The 25,250-nt window shown below is 49.6% G+C and overlaps 1 protein-coding gene across 3 annotated transcripts in view; it reads left to right on the forward strand.

The window, feature by feature from the left end:
- The window catches only part of filip1b (filamin A interacting protein 1b), a 326,296-nt gene that overhangs the window by 261,819 nt on the left and 39,227 nt on the right, over positions 1-25,250 (forward strand). For all 3 annotated transcript variants that reach the window (XM_072503372.1, XM_072503362.1, XM_072503378.1), the window contains one exon: positions 19,203-22,026. In XM_072503372.1, coding sequence (XP_072359473.1) covers positions 19,203-22,026 — 2,824 coding nt within the window. The remainder of the gene's footprint in view (positions 1-19,202; positions 22,027-25,250) is intronic.

Raw genomic sequence — 25,250 nt, forward strand, 5'->3', positions numbered from 1 at the left:
TGACTATAAAAGTTCATAACAGGGAACAAAGGAATTACTGAGGAACTAAATGTGTACTTTGCTTCTGTCTGCACAAAGGAGGACATGAATAACGTACTGGAAGTTCTAAGAAACACAAGTTTTAGTGAGGAGCTGAAGGAAATTAGTATTAGTAAAGAAATGGTTTTGAGGAAATTAATGGGATTAAAGGTGGGCAATTCTCCAAGGCATGATGATCTTCATCCCAGAGTACTTAAGGAAGTGGCCCTAGAAATAGTAGATCCATTGGTGGACATCTTCCAAAATTCTTTGAACTCTGGAATGGCTCTACAGATTGGAGGGTTGCGAATGGAACCCCACTATCGAGAGAGAAAACCGGAAACTACAGACCAAGTGAGCCTAACGTCGGGAAGTTGCTGGAGTCCATTATCAAGGATTTCATAGCACAGCATTTGGAAAGCAGTGGAGTAATCAGACAAAGTCAGCATGGATTTATGAAAAGAAAATCATACTTGACAAATCTACTGGAATTATTTTGTGGATGTAACTAGTAGAGTTGACCAGTTAGCAGACAGGAAGCAAAACGCTTGAGTAACTGGGTCTTTTTCTGATTGGCAGGCAGTGACCAGTGGGGTACCACATGAATCTGTGCTAGGATCCCAACTGTTCACATTATATATTAATGATTTGGACGAGGGAACTAAATGTATTATCTCCAAATTTGCAGATGGTACAGAGTTGGGTGGGAGGGTGAGCTGTGAGGAGGATGCAGAGGTGCTTTAGGGGGATTTGGACAGGCTGAGTGAGTGGGCGCATGCATGGCAGATGCAGTGTAATGCGGATAAATGAGAGGTTATCCACTTCGGTAGCAAAAATAGGAAGGCAGATTATTTGATAAATTGAGATACTCAGCGAGACCTTGGTGTCCTCGTGCATCAGTCGCTGAAAGTAAGCGCGCAGGTACAGCAGGCAGTAAAGAAGGTAAATGATATGTTGGCCTTCATAGCCAGAGGAAATGAGTACAGGAATAGGGATGTTTTACTGCAATCGGATAGGGCATTGGTGAAGCCACATCTGGATTACTGTGTGCAGTTTTGGTGTCCTTATCTGAGGAAGGATGTTCTTGCTATGGAGGGAGTGCAGTGAAGGTTTACCAGGCTGATTCCTGGGATGGGGGGGGGGGGGGGGTGGCGGGGGGACTGTTGTATGAGGAGAGACTAAATTGGTTAGGATTGTATTCATTGGAGTTATATTCATTGGAGTTTAGAAGAGGGAGAGGAGGATCTCATAGAAACTTACAAAATTCTAACAGGATTAAACCGGGTAGATTCAGAAAGAATGTTCCCGATGGTGGGGAAGTCCAGAACTAGGGGTCATAGTTTGAGGATTAGGGGTAAACCTTTTAGGACTGAGCTGAGGAGAAATCCTGTTACCCAGGGAATGGTGAATCTATGGAATTCGCTTCCACAGAAAGTAGTTGAGGCCAAAACATTGTGTAATTTCAAGAGCTCTTGGGGCTAAAGGGATATGTGGAAAAGGCGGGATGAGGGTATTGAACTTGATGATCAGCCATGATCATAATGAATGGCAGAGCAGGCTTGAAGGGCTGAATGGCCTCCACCTGCTTCTATTTTCCATGTTTCTGTTTTCACGGATGTTTAAGAGCCCGGACATTTTTATGGTCTTGTGGAGTCCATGTATCATGTCTATGTTGAATGTCCTAGGCTGCACTCCCTTTTTGGTTTCTTGAAAAATCTTTTATTGAGGTTTTGTTTGCACTTCAGCCCCACATTCCTGATCTACGACTTCAGCCCCACTCTCCTGATCTACGACTTCAGCCCAACTCTCCTGATCTACGACTTCAGCCCAACTCTCCTGATCTACGACTTCAGCCCCACTCTCCTGATCTACGGGCATCCGGGGCGGGGAAGGTGGAGGACCTCCTTGTGAACCTGGGTCGGGTGAAACACATCATTAACAGGTCTGGACAGCGGGCGACTGAGGGGGTTGTCCGACCGAACTGCCTGTCCATCATCAGCGACTTTATTCCCAGCGGATGTTCCTGGAGAGGGAGCGTTTGGTGTCCACGTCCCGCCGAACCCTGCTTTCAGTCTCGAATAATGCATGTCTTCCACCTCCCAATTGACCTTTGTTGGAGCTTTGCCGTCAACTAAAGTAAACTGCGGGGTGAGGTGTTGGGTGCTCTGAGGTACAGACGAACCAACACGGTTGCGATTGGTACAATGCAGTTTTATTCCAACTAACTATTTACACATCTGACTTGGTCCTCAGCATGTTGTGACTGTGTGAGTGTCTTGCTAATGAGGTCCTGGCCCTGTGCTGTCTCCAGATGGCGTCAGGAAGGACTGAAAGAGCTCATCCTTACCTTGCAGGCGCTGCTGAAAGACATACCTCTCAAAGCTTTCATTTACCTCAACGTTGAAGTGCTGGTCGAGCTTGAGGAGGACCGTGTCATACTTAGATTTGTTCTCGCCTTCCGCGAACACCAAGGAGTTGTATACATCGATGGCGTGCTGACCTGCGGTAGTGAGGAGCATGGCAATCTTTGTTTCGTCCGAGGCGCCCTGTTTTTCATTGGCTTGCATGAACAGTTCGAATCGCTGCTTGAAGAGCTTCCAATTTGTGCCCAGGTTCCCAGCGACTTGCAACGGCTGCGGTTTGTTGCGGGTGTCCATGGCTCAGGATGGCAGATTTGCCGGTAGGTATCGATTCACTCACTGGTACCATGAGGTGTTGGGTGCTCTGAGGTACAGACGAACCAACATGGTTACGATTGGTACAACGCAGTTTTATTCCAACTAACTATTTACACATCTGACTTGGTACTCCGCATGTTGTGACTGTGTGAGTGTCTTGCTAATGAGGTCCTGGCCCTGTGCTGTCTCCAGATGGACTGGCCAGGAGGTGTCGTGTTTCTTGTCTTATACTATGTCTGCTCTTGTCTGTGATTGGCTGTCGTGTTATGTGTGCTAATTGGTCTGTCTATCATTATGTATGTGTTATGATGTATGTTTGAATATCATGACGCGGGGATGTTGCGCGAATATACTGGGGCTCTGTTTGTTTGTGTGCCACTTCACTGAGACCCTCATAACTCTGAAAGATAGGACTGGGTTTGCTGATCAATTTGTGCAAAGCCGAATGAGCAGAGTTGTGTGCCATACCTGCTGATACTCATGCTATGTGCTTATGCTTTTCAATTCAAGTTCTCCATCATGTGTGTTCATGAAAGCTTTAATTTATTTGTAAACGTTTTGATGACCAATATAGTCGATGGAATCCCAGTTGCAGTCAATCATTAAGATGGTGGTGTTAGTTGCTGACTCTTAAGGGCAGGATTCTCCCCACAGGGTTCAGAACACTGCCATTGGGGTTCATATGGAGTTAAGAAGATCCCTCTTGTGTGGGGAAATAGTCACTCATTTGTGATCTTCTTTGAATTGGCCAGTTAATGGCTGGAATGTGGACGCTCTAAGATGGAAGGGCTTCCTACTGGCCCTCCAGCTCAGTAGAAACAGGAGCTGGCCTTTCAGGGTAAGTGATGGCCCCAGGGAGGAGTGCTTCCATGGGGAGGCCTCTGGCTGCAGCTGAAGCCTGGCAGGCGAAGAGGACCTTTTCTGTTTGTCTGGGGCGTTGGCCCCAATCTGCCTTGGGGCAACTAGCTACGCTGTTACCCATGTCTCCTGGGACTTGGAGACAGACTGGAAATGTTCCAGTCAGCCTAGGCTTTTAACAAGGTGAAATGGGGGCTCACTTCTTGCGGGTTGGTAGGCTCATGTTCCCCTCCAACCCCCCACCCCCACATCTCGTCTCCGGGAAATGGCCCAGGATGGATCCGGGGTACTGCTGAATACCTGCCCACGTCCATGCCTGCCCCGAATAAAATGCAGCTCCTAAGCCTGTGTAGATTGCAGCTCCTAAGTCTGTGTAGATTGAAGTGAGTTATACTGTCCTGGTAACTTTATTTAAGAGGTTTCATGGAATGGATGGACGACCCTATCACACTTTTTGTGTAATTTCGGAAATGGACCAGACAAAACATGCCCCATGACCCTGACTTTGTTTTGAAGCAATGAGTTGAAGTTGGCTACGTGCCTGTCCTGCAATAATAGCTTTGCTATTACCCAAATTCTAAGATATACTAATACTGAAAGTGTGATCTAACTTGGTATCTGTGTGCAATTGAAGGCTGCAACTTGGGTATCCAAATTGCCACCAGATCGTTGACAGAGATATCTATTTTCAAACTGGCACCAGTTGATTTTATAAATGGTGGCTAGTTTATGCTAAATGGCATCTGATTTATGGAGAGAGAGACTGTAAAACTCCTGTTGAAAACTTTCCCTTTCCAAATGTTGGAATCAGTGGCAGACTGCTTGGCTCCTGTGCTTTATGTTGAGACATGGGAGAGAATTGGCACCGAGAAACCTCAGTTCTTCTACTGGTATGCATGCCCGCTATCACCAATTGTATGTAAGTGAAGAGGTTGACACAGTGGTTAGCACTGCTGCTTCGTAGTGCCAGCGACCCTGCTTTGATTCCTGCCTTGGGCAACTCTCTGTGTGGAGTCTGCACGTTCTCCCCGTGTCTGCATGGGTTTCCGCCGGGTGCTCCAGTTTCCTCCCACAGTCCAACGATGTGCAGGTTAGGTGGGATTATGGAGAAAGTGGGGGGGGGGGGGGTGTAGTAATGAACCTAGGTAGGGTGTTCTTTTGGAGAGTTGGTGCAAACTTGATGGGCCGAATGGCCTCCTTCTGCACTGTAGAGATTCTATAAATATGTTGTATTGAAGCCTGCATGTTACAATTGACAATTGAGATAGGGCTGCGGCTTTGGCTGGAATCTTCTGCCCCTGTAAGAGGTGGGCGGGCCTGTGAATTTGACAAGTTGCTATCGAGACTGATTCCAAATGCTTTCACACCTCTGGAGGTAAATTCTGGGTGGGAAGGTCCAAGGCTGATCTCCCTGCCCCACCCTGCTTCCATCCCTTTAAATTGGCACACCCCACAATCTGCAGTAATCTGTGCATGACTGAGGGCATGGACATGGTGGGGAAGGTGGCAGGGCGGGGAGGGGAATGGTGGCCACTGACAGCACTGCCAAGAGCACTTAACTTTTTCCTGGATTGCTCCTCATTCCTGCAGTCCAGTGGGTATTTATCCTGCAGCAGCCACGCCATCCTTCGAGATGTGACCTCCTTATGGGAGGGAGAAAAAGTGAATGTGTTTCCATGTCAACCGTTCAGATTAAACAAATAGAAAAATACACTCAAATCTAAGGACAAAACAAGGATAGATTTTCCCTGTGGACCTGTCGGACTCGTATTGGGGTCAGGCGTCTGCACTGTTTGGGATCACAGTCACTCAGTGCTCTTCCCGGGGCAGCCATTAATGGCAGAGGGTGGGCTTTCTGTCCAATTAAGGCCGGGTCTGGAAGCCTGGGGACCCTTCGGAGGCCTTCCAGCTTGAACGCAGCAGGAGGATGGAATGGGAGACAAGTGATGGAAAGACTGCTTCAAAATGGAGGCACCCTCTCTCCAACTTTTGAAAAAGCTTTTTTGTGTAAAAACTGGCTTTTGCAGCCAGGTCGTCTCTTGTGGGTTGGGGGAGGAGCGGGGGGGGGGGGGGGGGGGGGGGGGCAGAGAGAGTTGGGGAACCCATCTACAGAGTAGGCTGTGGCTCCTGCTGCACCCAGACAGGTAGGGAGGGCCTTTAGCCCGGCCTGAAATGCTGGCAGGCATCCTGATTTGCTGCTGGGGGGCTGCTTTCAGCCAGCTGAATTACTCGCTTCCTCTGGGACTCTGGGAGCCAACTGGAAAATCCGAGTCAGCCTCTGTTAACGGGCTTTAATAGGCCATTTCTTACTTTAGTCGTCTACCCAATGAATGCAGGCAAATAGATCTGCGAACATAGCTGCAGAGGGACATGATAGGGACAGGTATACTGGCACATGACCCAATGCTGCTAGTTGGGCATCCCTGCCTCCATTTCTGGCCCTACTGGGGTCTCAAAATCCAGCCCAAACCTTATACGCATGTTCATGTTCGCGTGTTTGGAAAGGCAGAAAGAAAAGGGGAAAAAAGGAGCAATGGCACAAGAAGCAATGGCACAATCTCACCAATTTTTAAAAAACAAATGTTTTCATTGAGATTTCATGTTATATCCAATAATTTATAAATGGCAAAAACCAATATACCCCGCCTCTCAGGGCGGGGCTATGTACATTAGCCAATGGTAGACCCCTAGGTCTAGCCAATGGTCATTCACCTCTCAGGTACTGCAATACCTGGTATTACCACATTCACCCCCTGTTAAAAAGAACCCAGCGGGGTGATGGCCAGCTATTACTGTCGCCTTTTGCATGGTAGGACCAGGTATGGAGGTACTGTGATGTCGAGGGTAACAGAAGAAGAGTCTATGGTGCAGCAATCAGACGATCGGGTGGCCTGGTCGTCCTTCTGGAGCGTCTGAGTTTCGGCGACGATCCTGGTGGGGGCCCCGACGGTTGTGGTTCCGGGAACATGGTGTCTTCCTCCCAGGGAGCTTCTTCACCCCTAGGCGGCGCTGTTGGGGCGAAAAGTGGTCAGGGGGGATGGGTGCCTGTAGGGGTGTCGGTGCCTGTTCGGCACTGGGTAGGGGCTTCGGCGGCAGTGCTGACCCTCCGGTCAGGTGCTGCAGGGGGGGGGGGGGGCGGGGGGCGTGCGCGTGGGGGCTCCGGTGGGTGCCAGGTCCCGAAGGGAGACCGTGTCTTGGCGGCCGTCGGGGAACGCTACGTAGGCGTACTGGGGGTTAGCGTGCAGCAGGTGGACCCTCTCGACCAACAGGTCCGACTTGTGCGCCCTCACATGTTTCCGCAGCAGGATGGGTCCGGGTGTCACTAGCCAGGTGGGGAGCAAGGTCCCGGAGGAGGACTTCCTGGGGAAAACAAGGGGACATTCGTGAGGTGTCTGGTTTGTGGTAGTACATAGCAGCGGCCGAATGGAGTGAAGGGCCACTGGGAGGACTTCTTGCCAGCGGGAGACTGGGAGATTCTTGGACCGAAGGGCCAGCAGGACGGTCTTCCAGACCGTTCCATTCTCCCTTTCTACCTGCCCGTTTCCCCGGGGGTTATAACTGGTCGTCCTGCTCGAGGCGATGCCTTTGCTGAGCAGGAACTGACGCAGTTCGTCGCTCATAAAGATGGACCCCCTATCACTATGAATGTATGCGGGGAAACTGAACAGTGTAAAAATACTTTGGAGGGCCTTGATGACGGTGGTTGTGGTCATGTCCGGGCAGGAGATGGCGAAAGGGAACCGGGAGTACTCGTCAATCACGTTCAGGAAGTACGTGTTGCGGTCGGTGGAGGGGAGGGGGCCTTTGAAGTCCATGCTGAGGCGTTCAAAGGGACGGGAAGCCTTTATCAGGTGCCTTTACTTGACGCTCTGGTCGGTAGAAGTGCGGTTTGCACTCGGCGCAGATTCGGCAGCCCCTGGTGACTGTCCTGACCTCCTCGATGGAGTAGGGCAGGTTTCGGGTCTTAACGAAATGAAAGAACCGAGTGACCCCCGGGTGGCAGAGGTCCTCGTGGAGGGCTCTGAGGCGGTCTACTTGTGCGGTGGCACAAGTGCCGCGGGACAGGGCATCAGGAGGCTCGTTCAGCTTCCCGAGACGGTACAAGATCTCGAAATTGTAGGTGGAGAGTTCGATCCTCCACCGCAAAATCTTGTCGTTTTTTATCTTGTCCCGCTGCGCATTATCGAACATGAACGCTACCGACCATTGGTCCGTGAGGAGAGTGAATCTCCTGCCGGCCAGGTAATGCCTCCAGTGTCGCAGAACCTCTACTATGGCCTGGGCCTCCTTTTCGACCGAGGAGTGGCGAATTTCGGAAGCATGGAGGGTGCGGGAGAAGAAAGCCACGGGCCTGCCCGCTTGGTTGAGGGTGGCCGCCAGAGCTACGTCGAACGCATCGCTCTCGACCTGGAAGGGGAGGGACTCGTCGATGGCGCGCATCGTGGCTTTTGCGATGTCCGCTTTGATGCGGCAGAAGGCCTGGCGGGCCTCCGTCGACAGGGGGAAGGTTGTGGACTGGATCAGGGGTCGAGCCTTGCCGGCGAAATTAGGGACCCATTGTGCATAATAGCTTAAAAAAAAAGCCGAGGCAACGCTTTAGGGCCTTGGGGCAGTGAGGGAGGGGGAACTCCATGAGGGGGCGCATGCGTTCAGGGTCAGGGCCTATGACCCCATTTTGCACTACGTAGCCTAGGATGGCTAGACTGTTGGTGCTAAACACGCATTTTTCCTTATTGTAGGTCAGATTAAGGAGGTGCGCGGTCTGGAGAAATTTTTGGAGGTTGGTGTCGTGGTCCTGCTGGTCATGGCCGCAGATGGTGACGTTATCAAGATACGGGAACATTGCGCGTAAGCCGTACCGGTCAACCATTCGGTCCACCTCACGCTGGAAGACCGAGACCCCGTTCGTGACACCGAAGGGAACCCTTAAAAAGTGGTAGAGCCGCCCATCTGCTTCGAAGGCAGTGTACTGGCGGTCACTATTACGGCGGGGTAGCTGGTAGTAGGCGGACATGAGATCCACCGTGGAGAAGACCTTGTATTGTGCAATCCTGTTTACCAGGTCGGCTATATGGGGAAGAGGGTACGCGTCCAGCTGCGTAAACCGGTTGATGGTCTGGCTATAGTCGATGACCATTCTGTGTTTTTCCCCGGTCTTTACCACCACTACTTGAGCCCTCCAGGGGCTGTTGCTCGCTTCGATGACCCCTTCCTTCAGCAGCCTTTGGACCTCGGACCTGATAAAGGTCCGGTCCTGGTCACTGTACCGTCTGCTCCTGGTGGCGACGGGTTTGCAATCCGGGGTGAGGTTCGCGAACAGGGAAGGCGGGTCGACCTTAAGGGTCGCGAGGCCGCAGACAGTAAGGGGGGTATAGGGCCTCCAAATTTAAAAGTCAGGCTTTGTAGGTGGCACTGGAAATCCAGCCCGAGAAGGGTGGCTGCGCAGAGGTGCGGCAGCATGTACAGGCGGAAATTGCGGAATTCCCTGCCTTGGACAGTGAGGTTCGCTAGGCAGAACCCCTTTATCTGCACTGCGTGTGACCCGGAGGCCAGGGAGATCCTTTGTTTGACGGGATGGGTGACAAGAGAACAGCGCCTTACAGTGTCTGGGTGGACAAAGCTTTCCGTGCTCCCGGAGTCGATCAGGCACGACGTCATGTGGCCGTTGATGGCGATCGTTGTGGTGGCCTTCGCTAGCGTCCGGGGCCGACTCTGATCCAGCGTAACGGAGGCCAGCTGCAGCAAACGGGAGTTCTGGTCGGGCAGCGCGTATTCAGCTGTGCTGGGGGCTTGAGGCCCCATCCAAGATGGCGCTGGCCATGGGTCGCACATGGAGACCGGGGACGGGGATTCCGAAGATGGCGGCGGCGAGGGACAAAATGGCGGCGCCCACCCATCCAGCGTGGTTGCCGGGGGGCAAAATGGCCACGGCCGCGGGTCGCACGCTGCCTGGAGAGAGAGAGGCTGCGGTGGGCGTTGGACGGCCGGGACCTGTAAGAAAGACTGTAGTGGGCCTTGGGCTGGCGGGACCTGAAAAAAAGACTGCGGAGGGCCTTTAGCTGCCGGGGCCTGAAAGAATGGCTGCGGTGGGCCTTGGACGGCCGGGACTTGGAAGAAAGGCTGTTGGTAGTCGCTGGAGACCGCGGCCACGGCGCGGGCCAGGCAGACCGCGGCATAGTGGCCTTTCTTGCCACTCCCTTTGCAGGTGACGGTGCGGGCCGGGCAGCGCGCGCGCGGGTGATTCGCCTGGCCGCAGAAGAAGCGGCGTTGGCCGGCGGCGGGTAGCGGGCCATCTTGCCGCGCAGGCCTGCGGGGTTAGCGGGTAAGTCTGGGGGGCTGCCGCGGCGGGGTGCCACGCAGCCCAGGGGGGCGCAGTGCGAGCGGGGGCATAAGCAAGTGCGTTCTTGTACGCAATGTCCATGGATCCTGCCAGGGCCCGTGCCTCAGTAAGGCCCAGTGTGTCCATTTCAAGGAGCCTTCGGCGGATGTCGGGGGAAGCTATACCTGCCACGAAAGCGTCCCGAATTAAAAGTTCCGTGTGCTCATTCCCCGTCACTGCTGGGCAGCCGCAGTTTTGGCCCAGCACTATCGGTGCCCGGTAGAAGTCTTCCAGTGTTTCATTTGGGCTCTGCCGTCTCATTGCCAGCAGGTGACGGGCGTAGACCTGGTTCAGTGGACGGATGTAATGTCCTTCTAGCAGCTCCATAGCTGCAGCATAGTTCGCCGCCCCTTCGATCGGGGGGTAGATCGCCGGGCTGACCCGCGAGCGTAGGAGCTTCTGCCTTTCCGTGGGGGTGTCGGCAGCCATGTCGAGGTAGCTCTCAAAACACGCCAGCCAATGATTAAAAATAGCAGCGGAGTTGTCTCCGTGGGGGCTGAGCTGAAGGCACGCCCCTTGATGTGGAGATCCATCCTTCAAAAGTACTAGCTGATTAAATTGATGCACAATCAATACTCTCGAGACAAAGAGGAGTCATATCTAATCGGCTTTAATCAGCTAGAACTGTACCCAGCAGCGATGATACAGAAAGTGAAGGCTGCTGGGATGGCATTGGTTCTTCTACCCCGCCTCTCAGGGCGGGACTATGTACATTAGCCAATGGTAGACCCCTAAGTCTAGCCAATGGTCATTCACCTCTCTGGTACTGCAATACCTGGTATTACCACACAAACATACTCTAACATCAAACAATTGCCCAACAGAAAAACACCAAAATCTAAACAAGCACACCTCCATCCCCCAACAGTGCAAATGAAAACCTTAACTCACTCAGCTCTGCCACTGGCCCCAAATCAATACAGTAGGCATTACAAACAGCTTCCACTTAACGGGAAACTTTTTTTTTTAAAGAACCGAAAAACAACCCCCCCGCCCCCATGAACGTTGCAGCAAAGTTCAAAAGTTCTCAGTCCACCACCAGTCCTTTCCTTTTCACGAAGTCCAGCACATCCTCAGGCGACTCGAAATAAACGTGCTGTTCCTCGTATGTGATCCAGAGACGAGCCAGATACAACAGTCCGAACTTCACCTTTTTCTTAAAAAGGAACGACCTAATCTGGTTGAAGCCTTCTCTTCTCCTGGTCACCTCCACACTCCGGTCTTGGTAGACCCGCAGGATACTATTTTCCCACTTACAGCTCCGTGTCTGTTTGGCCCACTGTAGAATGCGCTCTTTATCCAAGTACCTGTGGAATCTCACCACCATTGCCCTCGGGTCTCCCATTTGTAGCTTCTTCACGAGTGCTCTGTGAGCCCTGTCCACCTCCAAGGGTAGGGAGAATGCTCCATTCCCCCCAGCAGCTTCTCAAACATGTCTGCGATGTATGCCCCAGCGTCCGCTCCTTCGGACCTCTCCGGGAGTCCAATGATTCTCAAGTTCTGCCGGCGGGTCCTATTTTCTAGGTCCTTCACTTTTTCCAGGAGCTTCTTCTGCTGGTCTCTCAGCATCCCCACCTCCAGCTCCACCGCAGCCAGCGCCTTCTCAACCTTCTGGATTGCCCGATCCTGGGCGTCCAACCTAAGCTCCAGCCGCTCAATTGATTATTTTATCAGGTCCAAGCAGTCTCGTTTCTGCTTAGCAAAGCCTTCCTGAATAACTTGGATCAGCTGCTCCGTTGACCGCTGGGTCGACAAACCAGAGGTCCGGTCCTCCGCCATGCTGTCTCCCGCTGCAGCTTCAGCCCAAGCCTTCGCTGTCTTTCTGTTTCTGCCTTTACGAGCACTTCTAGTCCTTCTCTCCATGCACCGATGTGGGAATTCAGTACACAATTGCCTCTGTCATCAGTTTTACAATTCAAATCGGGGGAAAAGGTCCAAAAGTCCGACCTGAGTGGGAGCCACCAAATGTGCGATTTACTCCTCCATAGCCCCCACCGGAAGCGATCTCCCAATAACTACTTAACCTAACCTATGCATCTTTAAACATGAAGGGACCTAACCTGCACATCTTTGGACCATGGGAGGAAGCCGGAGCACCTGGAGGAAACCCACGAAGACAGTCACCAAGGCTGAAAATGAACCCGGGTCCCTAGTGCTGTGAGGCAGCAGTGCTAATCACTGTGCTGGCCACATATGACAAAGGATGCCACAGCCATGACATTTTCTAAAAAGCTTTTAACTTGGACTCTAGGTGAGTTGCATTAGATTGAATGTTTTATGTAGGCTGGGCTGGGGTATGTTGTCTCCATTACAGTACTGATTACTGGGCCTTGAGATGTCTCGTGGTGTGAGAGGCACAATAGAAATGTAAGTCCTTCCTTCCTGCCTTTATTTGCTCGTTGCTTCGGACTCTATCTCATGGCTCTCATTTTACATTGCTTCTGAGGTTTGTGCGTAGCTTGAAAACCTGCAATAATTCATTTAGGGCCTTGGATAAAAGCAAAATACTGCGGCTGCTGGAAGTTGGACGTAAAAGCAGAAAATGCTGGCAAATCCCAGCAGGTCTGACTTCGTTTTGAGAGAGAAACATTGTGTCCATATGATCTTCTTCAGAGTTCCTCCTTCCAATATACCCTGAGACCGCTTTCCTACTGCCACCAAAATATTGCTTAAGTTCTGCACCTCTCTTTGGTAAGACCACAGGCTTTATTCTTCCCAGGGTTCCTCCAGGTTCAATGACCCAGAGATGTCATCATTTCTTAGGGAACCTCCAAGTTAACAATATAAGAGCACATCTGGAGGTGGATTGTCTGTGGTATTGCTTATGGTAAAAAGGAGGATGTGGTATTTTATAGTTATTTTGCTTTGTACAACACAAATAATATCGGAGGTAATGATTGCAATCTTATAGCTATTTCCTAATTGAAACCTGCCTTATGAAAAGACTATCGGTGACACAAGAGTAGTGTTTCACCCAGCCTGATTCCTTGCTATAAATCTCCTTCCTGCTGAACGACTCCATGGGGTAAATTGCTGTCAGTATGCCCTGCGTGTCATGATATTCAGATAAACATCATGGTGCAAACACACACACACACTGATGGACAGATCAACAGACCAATCAACATACACGCAACATCACAGCCAATCACAAGCAAGGGCACACGCACTATAAAACGGGGAGCACCACAGTTCCCGCTCATTCCAGCAGGAGACAGCTCAGGGCACAGAGCTCACAGCAAGCCACTCAGACATTCACCATGTGCTGAGTGCCTCTCTAAGATAGTGTTAGGGCTGGGTCCACAGGTTAAAGGGTAATGAACGAACCACAGTAACCAGTTTACAGATGTTGTTAATGATAGTAATAAAACAGAGTTGTACCATCTGCAACCGTGTTGGTTCGTCTGTGTAGCAGAGCACCCAACACGACACTGCGGTTGAGAGGCTATGCTGTTGCTCAAGAAGTTGCCCCATTGTTAGGCAGCTGTTGGCTGCTCCCCTTGAAGAGAAACCTAGTTATCCAAGTTGGCAGGAACTGGCTACATTTTATACTTGACAGATTGAAAATCAGATTTTCAAAGAGTCAGATAGACTCCGGAGGCCTTGTACAAATGGCAGGTGGGACCCTAATGTCAATGTCCTGCCCCAATTTTAGGAAGTTCCTGTTTTTGCTGAGACAGGGACAGAGACCACACTGGTGGGCAATACAAACATGGCAGGGCCATGTGAAATTTGTGCTAACGGATGCCATTTTCGCTGTTCCATCTTAACTTGCAGTGTGGGAATCGTGGTTTTACAGAAGGAGGTGTAAGCACTTGTATAGAGGGTGGATAAGGTCTAAGTGTGATCTCAAATTATTTCAACCCAAGCCCTTCAAAAATGAAAAACAAACAGGTTGCAACTATTAGTTAGAATAAAAAAGCAGACATCTGACGCAGGTATACATTGACCAGCATCTGATGTAGAAAAGAAATAGTCATGTATTCCTTCAGCTTCAATAGACTTCACTAATTCCCAAGGGCGGTTATTACACCTGCGCTTGTTATGAATGCTCGATTGAGTTACAAAGAGTTTAAAACCCACTTATCTCAGCAGGTGCCTGCAGCTCAGTTTGATTGACAGTTTTAAGAAGCAGTGGAAGGATTTGCTGTCTTTGATGTGGTTAGTAAATAGAAATTTGATTTTACAAATTGCCCACTTGAGGGGATTGTAAATTTTGAATGGGTTTCATGAATGAGTCCTTCCAGTGTAATGAGTCCTTCCAGTATATGTCAAGTATGTATGAGTAAGAGCTCTATTAGATTGTTAGAAGATTTTTTCCATCTTCACATGGCTCCTGAGGTCTGTCCTTTGTGGGTAATGGATGACTGGATGTGGTATTGGCAATATGAGGGAATGTGGAGAGGTGTATGGAAGAGGCATTGAAATTGTATGGGGGAAGAGTGAACAATGAGCGGTATGAGGCCTGCACAATGGGGCTAAAATCTCAGAACCAAGTTAGGCCTTCTAACCAGTCCACCCCAGCACATGCCTGCTCTGTGGCCACCTCTGGATTGCCTTTTGAGCAGGTGCAGGGGATCATGACATCGCCCCCCCCCCCCCCCCCCCCCCCCACCTCACACACACACACGCACTCTTGAGCTACAATCATGTATGCTGGGATCATTTCCATGGAGACAGGTCTTTTGAATCAAGCTTCTTGCCTGGCTCACCCAAAGCAATGCTTTTCTGTTCCATTATGTCTAGGAAGTAAGAGTCACACTGGATGCACATTTAGAATGAATCACCTGAATATGTACAGGTGAGGAAGGCTATTCTATGAATCCAGCTCATTCTATCATAACATCCTATTGTTTCTTTACACACCACACCCCCATCCACTGTCTCTTTAATGACTCCCAAGTCTTTGGCCTAGATTTTGATCCTTGAGGTGGGCAGGGGGAGTTGGGGAAAAGGAGTTGTTCTAGTATTCTAGTAGCTGTCTGAGCGCTCGGTCAAGTGTGCACAATACAATTTAGAGATTGCAATAACACTTGTGCCCCAGGGGAAATATCATTTAATTGTCAGCTCGGACTCTCTGATATCTGTGGTCCATTTCACAATATTTGTGGACACTGGTTAAGTGGATTCAAGGCTCTTGGTTTGAGTTTTTTGAAACATAGGGCTGGATGATTGGCACTTTTATTAGCTTGGTCAAGACCTTTCTTCTTCAAGCATAGGATTAAGTTATTAATGGATTATATTTTTTCAAAGTTTTTTTTTTTACACATCCTATGGTGTTCCCAAAGTCTGTGGAAGTGCTAGAGCTTATCATAGGGGGCATGAGGTGGGTGGATGGTAATTTGGCATGGGGGCATGAGGGGATACTATTGAACTTCAAAATAAGGGTTACCTCGTGCAGACCAGGGCTTCTGACTCTTCTAAGGGGCTATGAACCACAACTCATTTTTTTTTAAACCTGGCCCGGCTCCATGAAAATAATAATCTTTATTGTCACGAGTAGGCTTACATTAACACTGCAATGAAGTTACTGTGAAAATCCCCTAGTCGCTACATTCTGGCATCTGTTCGAGTACACAGAGGGAGAATTCAGAATGTCCAATTCACCTAACAGCACGTATTTAGGGACGTTTGGGAGGAAACTGGAACACCCGGAGGAAACCCACTGAGACACGGGGAGAATGTGCAGATTCCGCACAGACAGTAACCCAAGCAGGATTCGGACCCTGGCGCTGTGGAGCAACAGTGCTAACCACTGCTTCCGTGCCACAAATTGTGGAGGAGTAGGAGATGCCTATCCTAACAATGGAGCCGGACAGGTTGGGGATGCCGGATGTAGGCTTTTGACAAGAAGCAGCCTGCACCCTTTAAAGGCACTCCCAAATATTTGACAGTATGGGAATGGGGTTGGGAATCCTGGAATCAAGACCCACCTGCCATTTTTAAAGGGTTCCCTTGTCAACCTAAATTGGTGATAATCCAGGCCATAGAGTCTGCACTGTCTTACTCAAAGATTCATTGCAGGCACTGAACTCTGTGTTCCTATGATCTTCCCAATTTGGCTTTTCTCATCCAATTATATTCCCTTCTGCTGGAATCATGATTTAACCTGAAATAATGCTTAGGATTGTTCTTTGTCATTCAATTTTTGTTTCTGAGGTCACTTTTTCTTGCACTTCCCACAACTGAAATCTTCACCTCCTCCTTATTCAGGGCTTGGGTTCATGACTCTTCTTCTTCGCCTTGCATGTGGATGGAAAGGCTCCATGGTGAAAGGATGATTACATTCTAATTATGGTGCTGTTTGGTTCCCAACACATGAAAGCTATTGAAGTTTGTAGTTGGGTCTAATGTTATCATTTTGTCAAAAAATCAAAATTGCCCAGAACTGTTGTGGCAGTTTGGTCCATCGCTAGTCTCAAATTTGTCTACTTGTCTCCTCCATCCTGGGAAAAGTAGGAGTGCGACAACAGGACTGTGCCACAATCTCGGATATGTTGGTCTCATGGAATGCTGGCGAAGAGAATGGACCGCAAACCAGGCTGTTTTTGTTCATTTTTGGGTGTCTTATGAACAGGTCTTCGGACTACAAACCTTCAAAGTGTACAATATGAGGAATCATTAACAAGTAGTTAGGAGTTGTCGGGAGGTCCAGGGTTATAAATGAACTAAATGTAATAATGATTCTGTGCTGTCCACATGCTGAATTTCCTTTGATCTGATTCCGGCATTTCCACTTCTGTGCTCAAGATTATATGGGAAGAAAATTGTAAGCTGACAAACTCCAGCCGCCGTACTGATGTTTCGCAAAATGTTTGAGCGATGTCACTGACCAGCAATGCACGATTCTCGATACACAAATGAAACAAGTCTGCCAAATTCCTTCATACATGTGGCCACACTTACTCTCAATAAAAATTCTGTTCTGCTGATGTGAGCACGTGAATGGACAGGGTAATGTGTCTCCTAGCCAGTGGTCAGGTTAGCGCAGATGCACTGCAGTATGTACATTTTCAGGAACGCTTTCATGCCTGCTGAATAGTATTTGCATTTTATAACACCTCTGCGGTGAAATATGTCAAAGCACTTGAGTGGAATTTAGTGAGGCCTATGGGAGTGGGGAAAATGTGGTGGGCAGGGGGAATATAATTGGGCAGAAGCTGAAATTTCAGTTTCCCAATGCCGGCTTGAGTTCTCGAAATAAAGTCGAGAGTGCATCAGTGCTGTAATGGGCATCACACTGCCCGGTGCTGGGATCCTATTTACCATGCATTTGCACAGCATGAATACTCGAAGTGGGAGTGGTACCAAACTCTGTGCTACCATCAAGATTTAAGGCAGTGGCATAGGGGAAACCCATGCCTTCTGTTTCTTGACAGCATAGCGGTGGCATGCACTAGGCGAGGTGAGATTGTGTCTTTGTTGAATTCAGGATCACAGAGTAAGGGACCATGAGCCGTTCAACAGTCCAGTAGTGGTAAGGATGAGGGGAAGGACGAAGAGAGTATGGTCATGGTTAGCTCCTCAAACGGCGCAACAGCTGTGCTGGCAAGAGGGATCCAATGACAGATGGCATGCTGCAGGTCAAGAGAGGAGATGGTGTCCAAATGGAGCCAGGCTCCGGTCTATAGGTGGACTCCATTGTTTGAGTGCTGGTCCTGTGTGTCCAAGGGGGGCAGCTGAACCCGACATGGCAATTCTACAGTCAGAGGGAGGTAAAGCTTAGTGGAGGGGAGGGCTTTCGAGTGAGGATCAAGGGTTCAGAGGCAGGCCAAGGAGATGGAGAGAGGCTCCAGGATGATGGTAGGTAGGTTGAGGTGGAGGGTTGGAGGTGAGAGTTGGAAGGTCGAGGGTCACTGACAAAGGGTAATTGAGGGAAGGCATAGGGAGATGTTGGGAGCTGTAGAATGATGGAGGAAAGCTCATGACTGGGAAGGTGGAGATGGATGGGTTGCAGCTGCAGGGTCACACTGTTTCCATTGACATGGTTGCTAACGCAGTTGAGCTGGCAAGAGATAACATTCATGAGGGAGGAGGCCACTGTAGAATGAGGAAGTTCTGGGTGTGTCCCATTGGGGGGTGCAATGGATGAAGGCCATGTACACAAAGGTGCTCAAAGCTTTGTCTGCCTTCTTCACACAACTCACTTACACTGGTCCTCGTATACCCCCAACACAGGAAATGGGAAATTAGTAATCCATCAACAAGACGGGCTATTTCATTCTGCCCACTATTCAAGGAATCCCTATAGTCCACCGATCAGGTCTGCACTGACCCTCTGAAAAACACCCTACCTATGCTGATTTCCCCTGCCCCAAGCCCCAAACCCCCACTTAACCTTTGGAAAGGGGCAATTTAGCATGGCTAATCCACCTAACCTTCATATCTTTGGACTCAAAATGAATGGCTTTGAAAAGTAGTATCATCAGCAACCACAAATGCACTGGGAAGGATCGTGTTAGTAGAATTGATCTATTCAAAATACAATCTTAATATGTTTTTTAAAAAATTAAATGAGTAGTTATCAAATATCCTTTTTCAAATGCATATCTTTAAATGTCCAACTCACCTCTTTGCATTATTAATTTTCCAGACTTAATTTTTTACCTAAATTTGATTTTCCACCTCAAATAGACAAATTGGGCAAGTGTGTAGCAAAGGCAGAGTAGTATTAATGGGGGAATTTAACTTGCACGCAGATTAGTGGGAGAGGCAGGCAAGCACCTGTCAAAAAGGTAGCGGATAGTTTCCTGCAGCAATATGTTCTAGATGTAACAAGGGACAGCCAATGTTAGATTTCTTTGAGAATTGAGCCAAATTTAATTAGTAGCCAAACTCAAATAATGATCACAACATGATTGAATTCACTGCAGCAGGGGCAGCACAATGGCACAGTGGTTAGCACTGCTGCCTCATGGCACTGAGGACCTGGGTTCAACCCCAGCCCGGGTCACAGCCTGCGTGGAGTTTGCACATTCTCCCTGTGCCTGAGTGTTCACCCCCACAACACAAAGATGTGCAGGTTAGGTGGATTGGCCACGCTAAATTGCCCCTTAATTGGAAAAATATATAATTGGGTACTCTAAATTTATTTTTAAAAACTTAACCAGAGCAGTTTCTGATTGACACATCTTGCACTGCTTGTCACCATTCCCATTAACAGTAACTATCCAAAATTGTCCTTACAATTCCAAGGCACCCCAAGAGATGAGAAACTTCATTTTGAGAGTTTGTGATCCCTTTTCTGACGTGGCCTTTCTTTTCCCTAGGTTGAAGAAGCTGCTCGAACAGGAAAAGTCCTACCAGGCCCGGAAGGAGAAGGAGAACACCAAGCGACTGGGCAAAGTGCGAGAGGAGTTGGGAAAGCTGAAATCATTCGCACTGATGCTGGTGGATGAACGGCAACAACACATCGAGCAGTTGGGCCAGCAGACGCAGGAGGTGCAGGAGCTTGTGCAGAAACTCCAGGAGGAGCAAGGGAGATTCCAAACTGTGGAGGAGAGGGTCAGAGAGGAGGCTCAGAAGGTGACCCGGCTGGAGGCGGAGCTGGGGTACAAGTCCGCCAAGTCTTTGCAGGAGCATGAGGCGATGACAGCCAAGCTCGCCAACCAGGAATCTCAGAGCCGCCAGTTACGCCAAAAGCTGGCTGCTCTCAACCGCCGGCTAGAGGAGCTGGAGGAAGCCAACAAGAGTCTGCAGAAAGCCGAGGAGGAACTTCAGGAATTGCGGGTTAAAATTGGCCAGGGTGAGTCTGGCAACTCCAGCCTGATGGCGGAAGTGGAAAACCTGCGGAAACAGGTACTGGAGATGGAGGGGAAGGACGAGGAGATAACCAAGGCAGAAGATCAGGGCAGAGAGCTGAGGAGGAGGTTGGAGGAGGAGGAGATGCAGAGTAAGAGTTTAAAGTTGGAGGTAGAAAAACTCCAGAGAAGAATGGTGGACCTAGAGAAACTGGAGGGTGCTTTTAACAAGAGCAAATTGGAATGTTCCCAACTGCACATTAGTCTGGACAAAGAGAAAAATCTGACCAGAGAACTGATCAATGAGTTGGAATTGGTAAAAGGCCGAGTGAAAGAACTGGAATCGTCAGAGGCCAGACTGGGGAAAAGTGAATTCATCTTGAAAGACGACTTGACCAAGTTGAAATCTTTCACAGTGATGTTGGTGGAGGAGAGGAGAGGGGTTGCGGGCAAGTTGAATCAGGAAGAGCAAAAAGTGAATGAGCTGAACAGCAAACTGAAGCAGGAACAGAGTAAAACGACACAGGTGACCGGGAAACTGATCGAAGAAACCAAGAAGCTCCTAAAGTCAAAATCTGAGATGGAGGAGAAAGTGTCAACCCTTCTCAATGAAAGGGATGAACTGAAGGTGAAACTCAAAGATGAAGAGCTAAAGTCAAGTGATTTGAATTTCAGAGTTGGCTTGCTGAAGAGGAGGCTTGACCGCGTGGAAGAGGCGGGAAGCGATACTCTCCACAATAAAGTCAAGGAGGGCTTGCTGAAACAACCAGGAGACACGGGGCGGCTGGACAAGGAGAAAACCAAAGAGCTGACTCTGGAAATGGAGCGACTGAGGTCTCGGCTAAAGGAGCTGGAGGTAGTGGAAGGCGACCTGATGAAGACTGAGAATGAGTACGACCAGCTGGAGCGCAAGTTCAAGAGTGAGCAAGACAAGGCCAAGCTCCTGAGCCAACAGCTGGAAGAAATGCAGAGTCAGGTGAGCAGAGGCAAGGCCACGGAGAAAAGTGAGAGCCTGAGCCAGGAGGCCGAGGCCTGGGGGCGCCTGAGGGTCGAAGAAGCCAGAGGCCAGGAGCTGGTGGCAGAGGTGCAGGCCCTGAAGGAGAAGATCCACGACCTGATGAACAAGGAAGACCAGCTCTCCCAGCTGCAGGCCGACTATTCTGTACTCCGCAAAAAGTGGCAGCAGGAAGAGAGCAGGAGCAAAGAGCTGGCCCAGGAGCTGGTGGGCTTGGCCCAGGAGCTAGAGTTGTCGAAACGCTACAGTCGGGCCCTCCGGCCCTGCATGAACGGCAGGAGAATGGTGGATGTCCCAGTGACAGCCACTGCTGTCCAGACCGATCCTCCAGCCAGTGGCCCGGGGGAAGAAGACAACCCCGCCTTGTTCATCCAGAAATCCGTCCAAGAGGAAAACCACCTGATGAGCAACCTCCGCCAAGGGGGGCTGAAGAAGGCCCTGGAACGACCCTCCGTGCTGGAGCGGTATCCGCCAGCTGCCAGCGAGTTGAATCTCCGGAGGTCCTGGATACCCTGGATGAAAAGGAAGGAGCTGCCCCAACACCATGGGCCTGAGAAGACAGCCCAAGCCAATGGGAACCCCAGCCGGACCTCCCGGGGGGTGATCGTGTCGCCGAAGCAGGGCCAGCCCCTACACATTCGGGTCACTCCCGACCACAGCAACAGCACGGCCACTCTGGAGATCACCAGCCCAGCGGCCGAGGACTTCTTCTCCAGTGCCACAGTCATTCCAACCCTGGGCCACCAGAAACCCTGCATCACTATCATGCCCACGCCGTTCTTGGCGGCAAAGGCCCCCCAAAAGGGCAAACTCTCTGACTGTTCCCTGTCACCTGAGCGTGCAGCTTCGCCTGTGACCATCACCACCTTCTCCAGGACCAAGTCCTCGCCGGATGGAGGCAGGGCTGTCTCGCCAGAGAGAGCTGCCTCCCCCATTCATATCATGACTGTGACCACAACAGCGGCCCCAGACAACTCAGTCCCTCCAGAATCCCAGGAATTGGCCATGGGACGGGCCGTCTTCAGAATGACTCCCGAGAAAACCGCAGCGCCATCGCCGACCCGAAAGTACAGTCCAAACGCAAACATCATTACAACCGAGGACAACAAGATTCACATCCACCTGGGCAGCCAGTTTAAAAGGCCAGGGAGCAGCTACACCGAGGAGGCTAGCTCTTTGATAACTGTTCGGCCTTTGTCTATCACTGCCGAGACAGTGGGGACTGTTCTCCGCTCCCCTCGCAACTGCAGTCCCCCGAAAAGCTCACCGAACAAAATGACCAGCAGTATCACTATAACTCCAGCCAGTACTACATCCTCCAGAACTACGCAGTCAGTGGTGAGTTAAGACTTTCATTCACTCAGTTGTTCTTTATTCGCAATGTGGTGATATCCATTTGCTACCTTGCGTCAAGTTATCTGTGATGACCTCCATTTGCTCTATCTGTCCAAAGTTTTTGGTCTTTTTTGTAATAAATTATAATGCAGTCACTAATGCATGAATTGCGGTATAGACGAAAGGCTTTTTTCCAAAGTATTAAAAAGTCATTGACATAATGATGATTGCTGAAAAAGAGACACATTGTTAAAACACTTGGGATAGTTGGCAAGAATATCAAATATAAAGGACCCAATAATTTATACTTCATGAGAAAAAAATGCTGATTGGTTGGCAAGTGGACTGTTGATTTGGTAGAGGCATTCCCAATGGAGAATGTGCCAATTAACTGTTGACTGACAGTTAACCATCCCCAATTCTCATTCTCTTCTTATAAGTATAAATTGTTGTTCCCTTTACATTTGGTATTCTTGCAAATTGTCCTGATAAGTGTTAGATGAAAAGCTTTGAGAACATGTCTTTTTTTTCAGCAATATTCGAGTTCTCTACCACCAAATGACTGTGACACAATGTTTTTTCAAAAATGTAATTCCTAATTAATTTATTACCCCATAAGATTTAAATGACTTTGAATGATTTAACTTGTTGAAACTCCTGGTGGTAAAGTTGCTGCAAGGAAGTGTTCACCAAGGCTTCTTCATCACCACCTACTTTGCTGCAGAGATGGCAAGACATGGCTGGAGTAGTTCGCGTACTTACTCTCGCAGTTGCTCTCAGATTGGCAATGATGGTCTATCTCTGGGAGCCTGTGCATTCAGGAAGACCTAAACTACGGGAATGAAAAGAAAATGCTTTGAGGAGATGGTTTCTATCAGGGGAAAAAAGTCCTTCAAAAACCATGTAGGTGATGGATGAACATTGATGTACATGTTCGAGCCTACAGTGTTTAGGCAACCTGTGATCAACCATCCCCCAATATAACATGTTTTTAACCATCTGAGAAGCCAGTTGGTAATGCACACAGGGCATTTTTTTAAACAACTACATGACCATAACAAGCATTCGTAATATGACTACATCATATTACCACCAACTTCCAAGAGCTAGTAAAAATATGCCCCCCCCGCCCCTACAGAAAAAGGACACCTCTCTGGATGCTAGAGAGCAGTTCAGACGGGGCCATTGGGAAGCATTATAGCTGTAGTACTAACCTTGCAGCTCCACATGTCCATTCCTCAAAGGAGAGCTGTGCCTATGCCTGGTTCCCACAGATCCACTATCTGCAAGCCATTCATAGATTTTAAATGTGATCTGTGATTGACAGCTCGTAAAAACTATCTGCGGCTTTGATCCATTGATATCACTTTACGCTTGAGTGGTCTAAGTGGTGAAGCCCCAATGTTTGTAAACATTGACCACATCAAAGAGATGCAAGTGCCCTGCACTCCAACCACTCAAGTGTGTAATGCACTTACCTCTCCATTTACTTCCCACAGTCCCTGTCTGGACTGCTCTCTAGCTTCCAGACAGGAGTTCCTTTTGGGGGGGGGGGGGGGGGGGTCTGTTTGTGGGTGGGGGTGGATGCTATGGAGGCAGGAGCTCCTGGTGGGTGGGGGGGGGGGCACTCCCCCTATTACAGGGTTCCCTGTGGGTGGGAGGGCGCTCCCCCTATTACAGGGTTCCCTGTGGGTGAGGTGGGTCGGGTCACTCCCCTATTTGAGGGGGGTAGCCGAGCAGTGCCAGAGCATGTGGCAAGCGCCAATACGTGGGGTGGGCTGCTGGTCACGTGACTTCGCTATTAGGCCGCACGTGGATAGCGGGATCCCTGGGAACCCCTTGTATTTCACATTGTGCATAAATCTGCGTGGCGTGGAACATTGAATTGCATCCCGTTTTACGACCACAAGGGTATTGCAAAACTAGTGAAATTCAGCTCTGGCGGGAAAACATAGTCTCTCAAACGCAGAATACACCCCGCTGTCTTTTAGATGACTCATTAAACTGAGGTCCTGCTTGCCCTCCGGTGAAGATAAAAGATCCCATGGCACTATTTCAAAGTAAAGCGGGAGAGTCACCCCACCGTGAGCACCAGTTTGGTTTCTCATTATCTTAGTGCTGTTTGTAGGAGCTAGCAGTGCACAACATTTGGCTGCTGCATTTCTTGTCACGAGAGACTAAACTGCAAAAATAAAGTATTACCTTGGCTCGAAAGCAGCTTGGGACTGCCTGAGGTTCTGAAGGGTGCTGTGTAACTGTATATCTGTCTGTAACTGCCTTAAGATTATTGGGAGAAAATATTAAACATTTTGTATTATTTTGCTATTACATTTCTCACAATTATTAGGAGCCTTTATGGCAATGCCAATGAGACCGTCTCCCAGCTGGACAGAGCAGTTAATAAACATCTGGGACAGAACCTACCGGCTGTTCATGCCAGCGGGATATTCCGGGAGTCCCACTGCCGCACATGCTTGCCGGCGACGGGGAGTACAGTCAACACAGAAAACATTGACAATGGCGGGACCACACAATCCTGCTGGCGGGCTGCCTCCACCACCAAAAAAACATGTGGTGGGTTGGTCTGTAAATCCTGCCCATAGTATTCTGGGCTTTAGAGTGTACAAGAGCAAAGAGGTTATGCTGACCGCATACAAGACACTAGTTTAACCTCAGCTGGAGAATTGTGAACAGTTCTGGGTGCCACACTATCAGAAGAATGTGAACGCATTGGAAAGAATGCAGAAGAGGTTTACAAGAACGGTTCTAAGGATGGGAAACTTCAGTTGTGTGGATAGATTGGAGAGGTTGGGACTGTTCTCCTTGGAGAGAAGAAGGCTAAGAGGAAATTTGATAGAGATGCTCAGAATCCTGAGGGGACTGGGCAGAGTAGACGGGCAGAAACATTCCCGCCCTTAAAGGATTAATAACGAGAGGGCACAGATTTAAAGTGATTTGCAAATGTGATGCGAGAAAAATATTTTTCCTTCAGTGAGTGGTTCGAGCCTGAACACACTGCCTAGGAGTGTGGTAGGGGCAGGTTCAATCGAGGCATTCAAGAGGCGTTTGATTCTTGAATAGAAATGGGGGTATTGGGAAAAGGCGGGAATGGCAATAAATGGCCGCTGCCAGGAGTAATTCTGGCCCCTACAGGGGGCCAGCACGGCGCTCCAGCTGCCGATCCCGGCGCGAACTGGGAGCCGCGGGATCCGTACATGCGCAGTGGC

The sequence above is a fragment of the Scyliorhinus torazame genome, chromosome 1 (assembly GCF_047496885.1).
Source record: "Scyliorhinus torazame isolate Kashiwa2021f chromosome 1, sScyTor2.1, whole genome shotgun sequence".
NCBI lineage: Eukaryota > Metazoa > Chordata > Chondrichthyes > Carcharhiniformes > Scyliorhinidae > Scyliorhinus > Scyliorhinus torazame.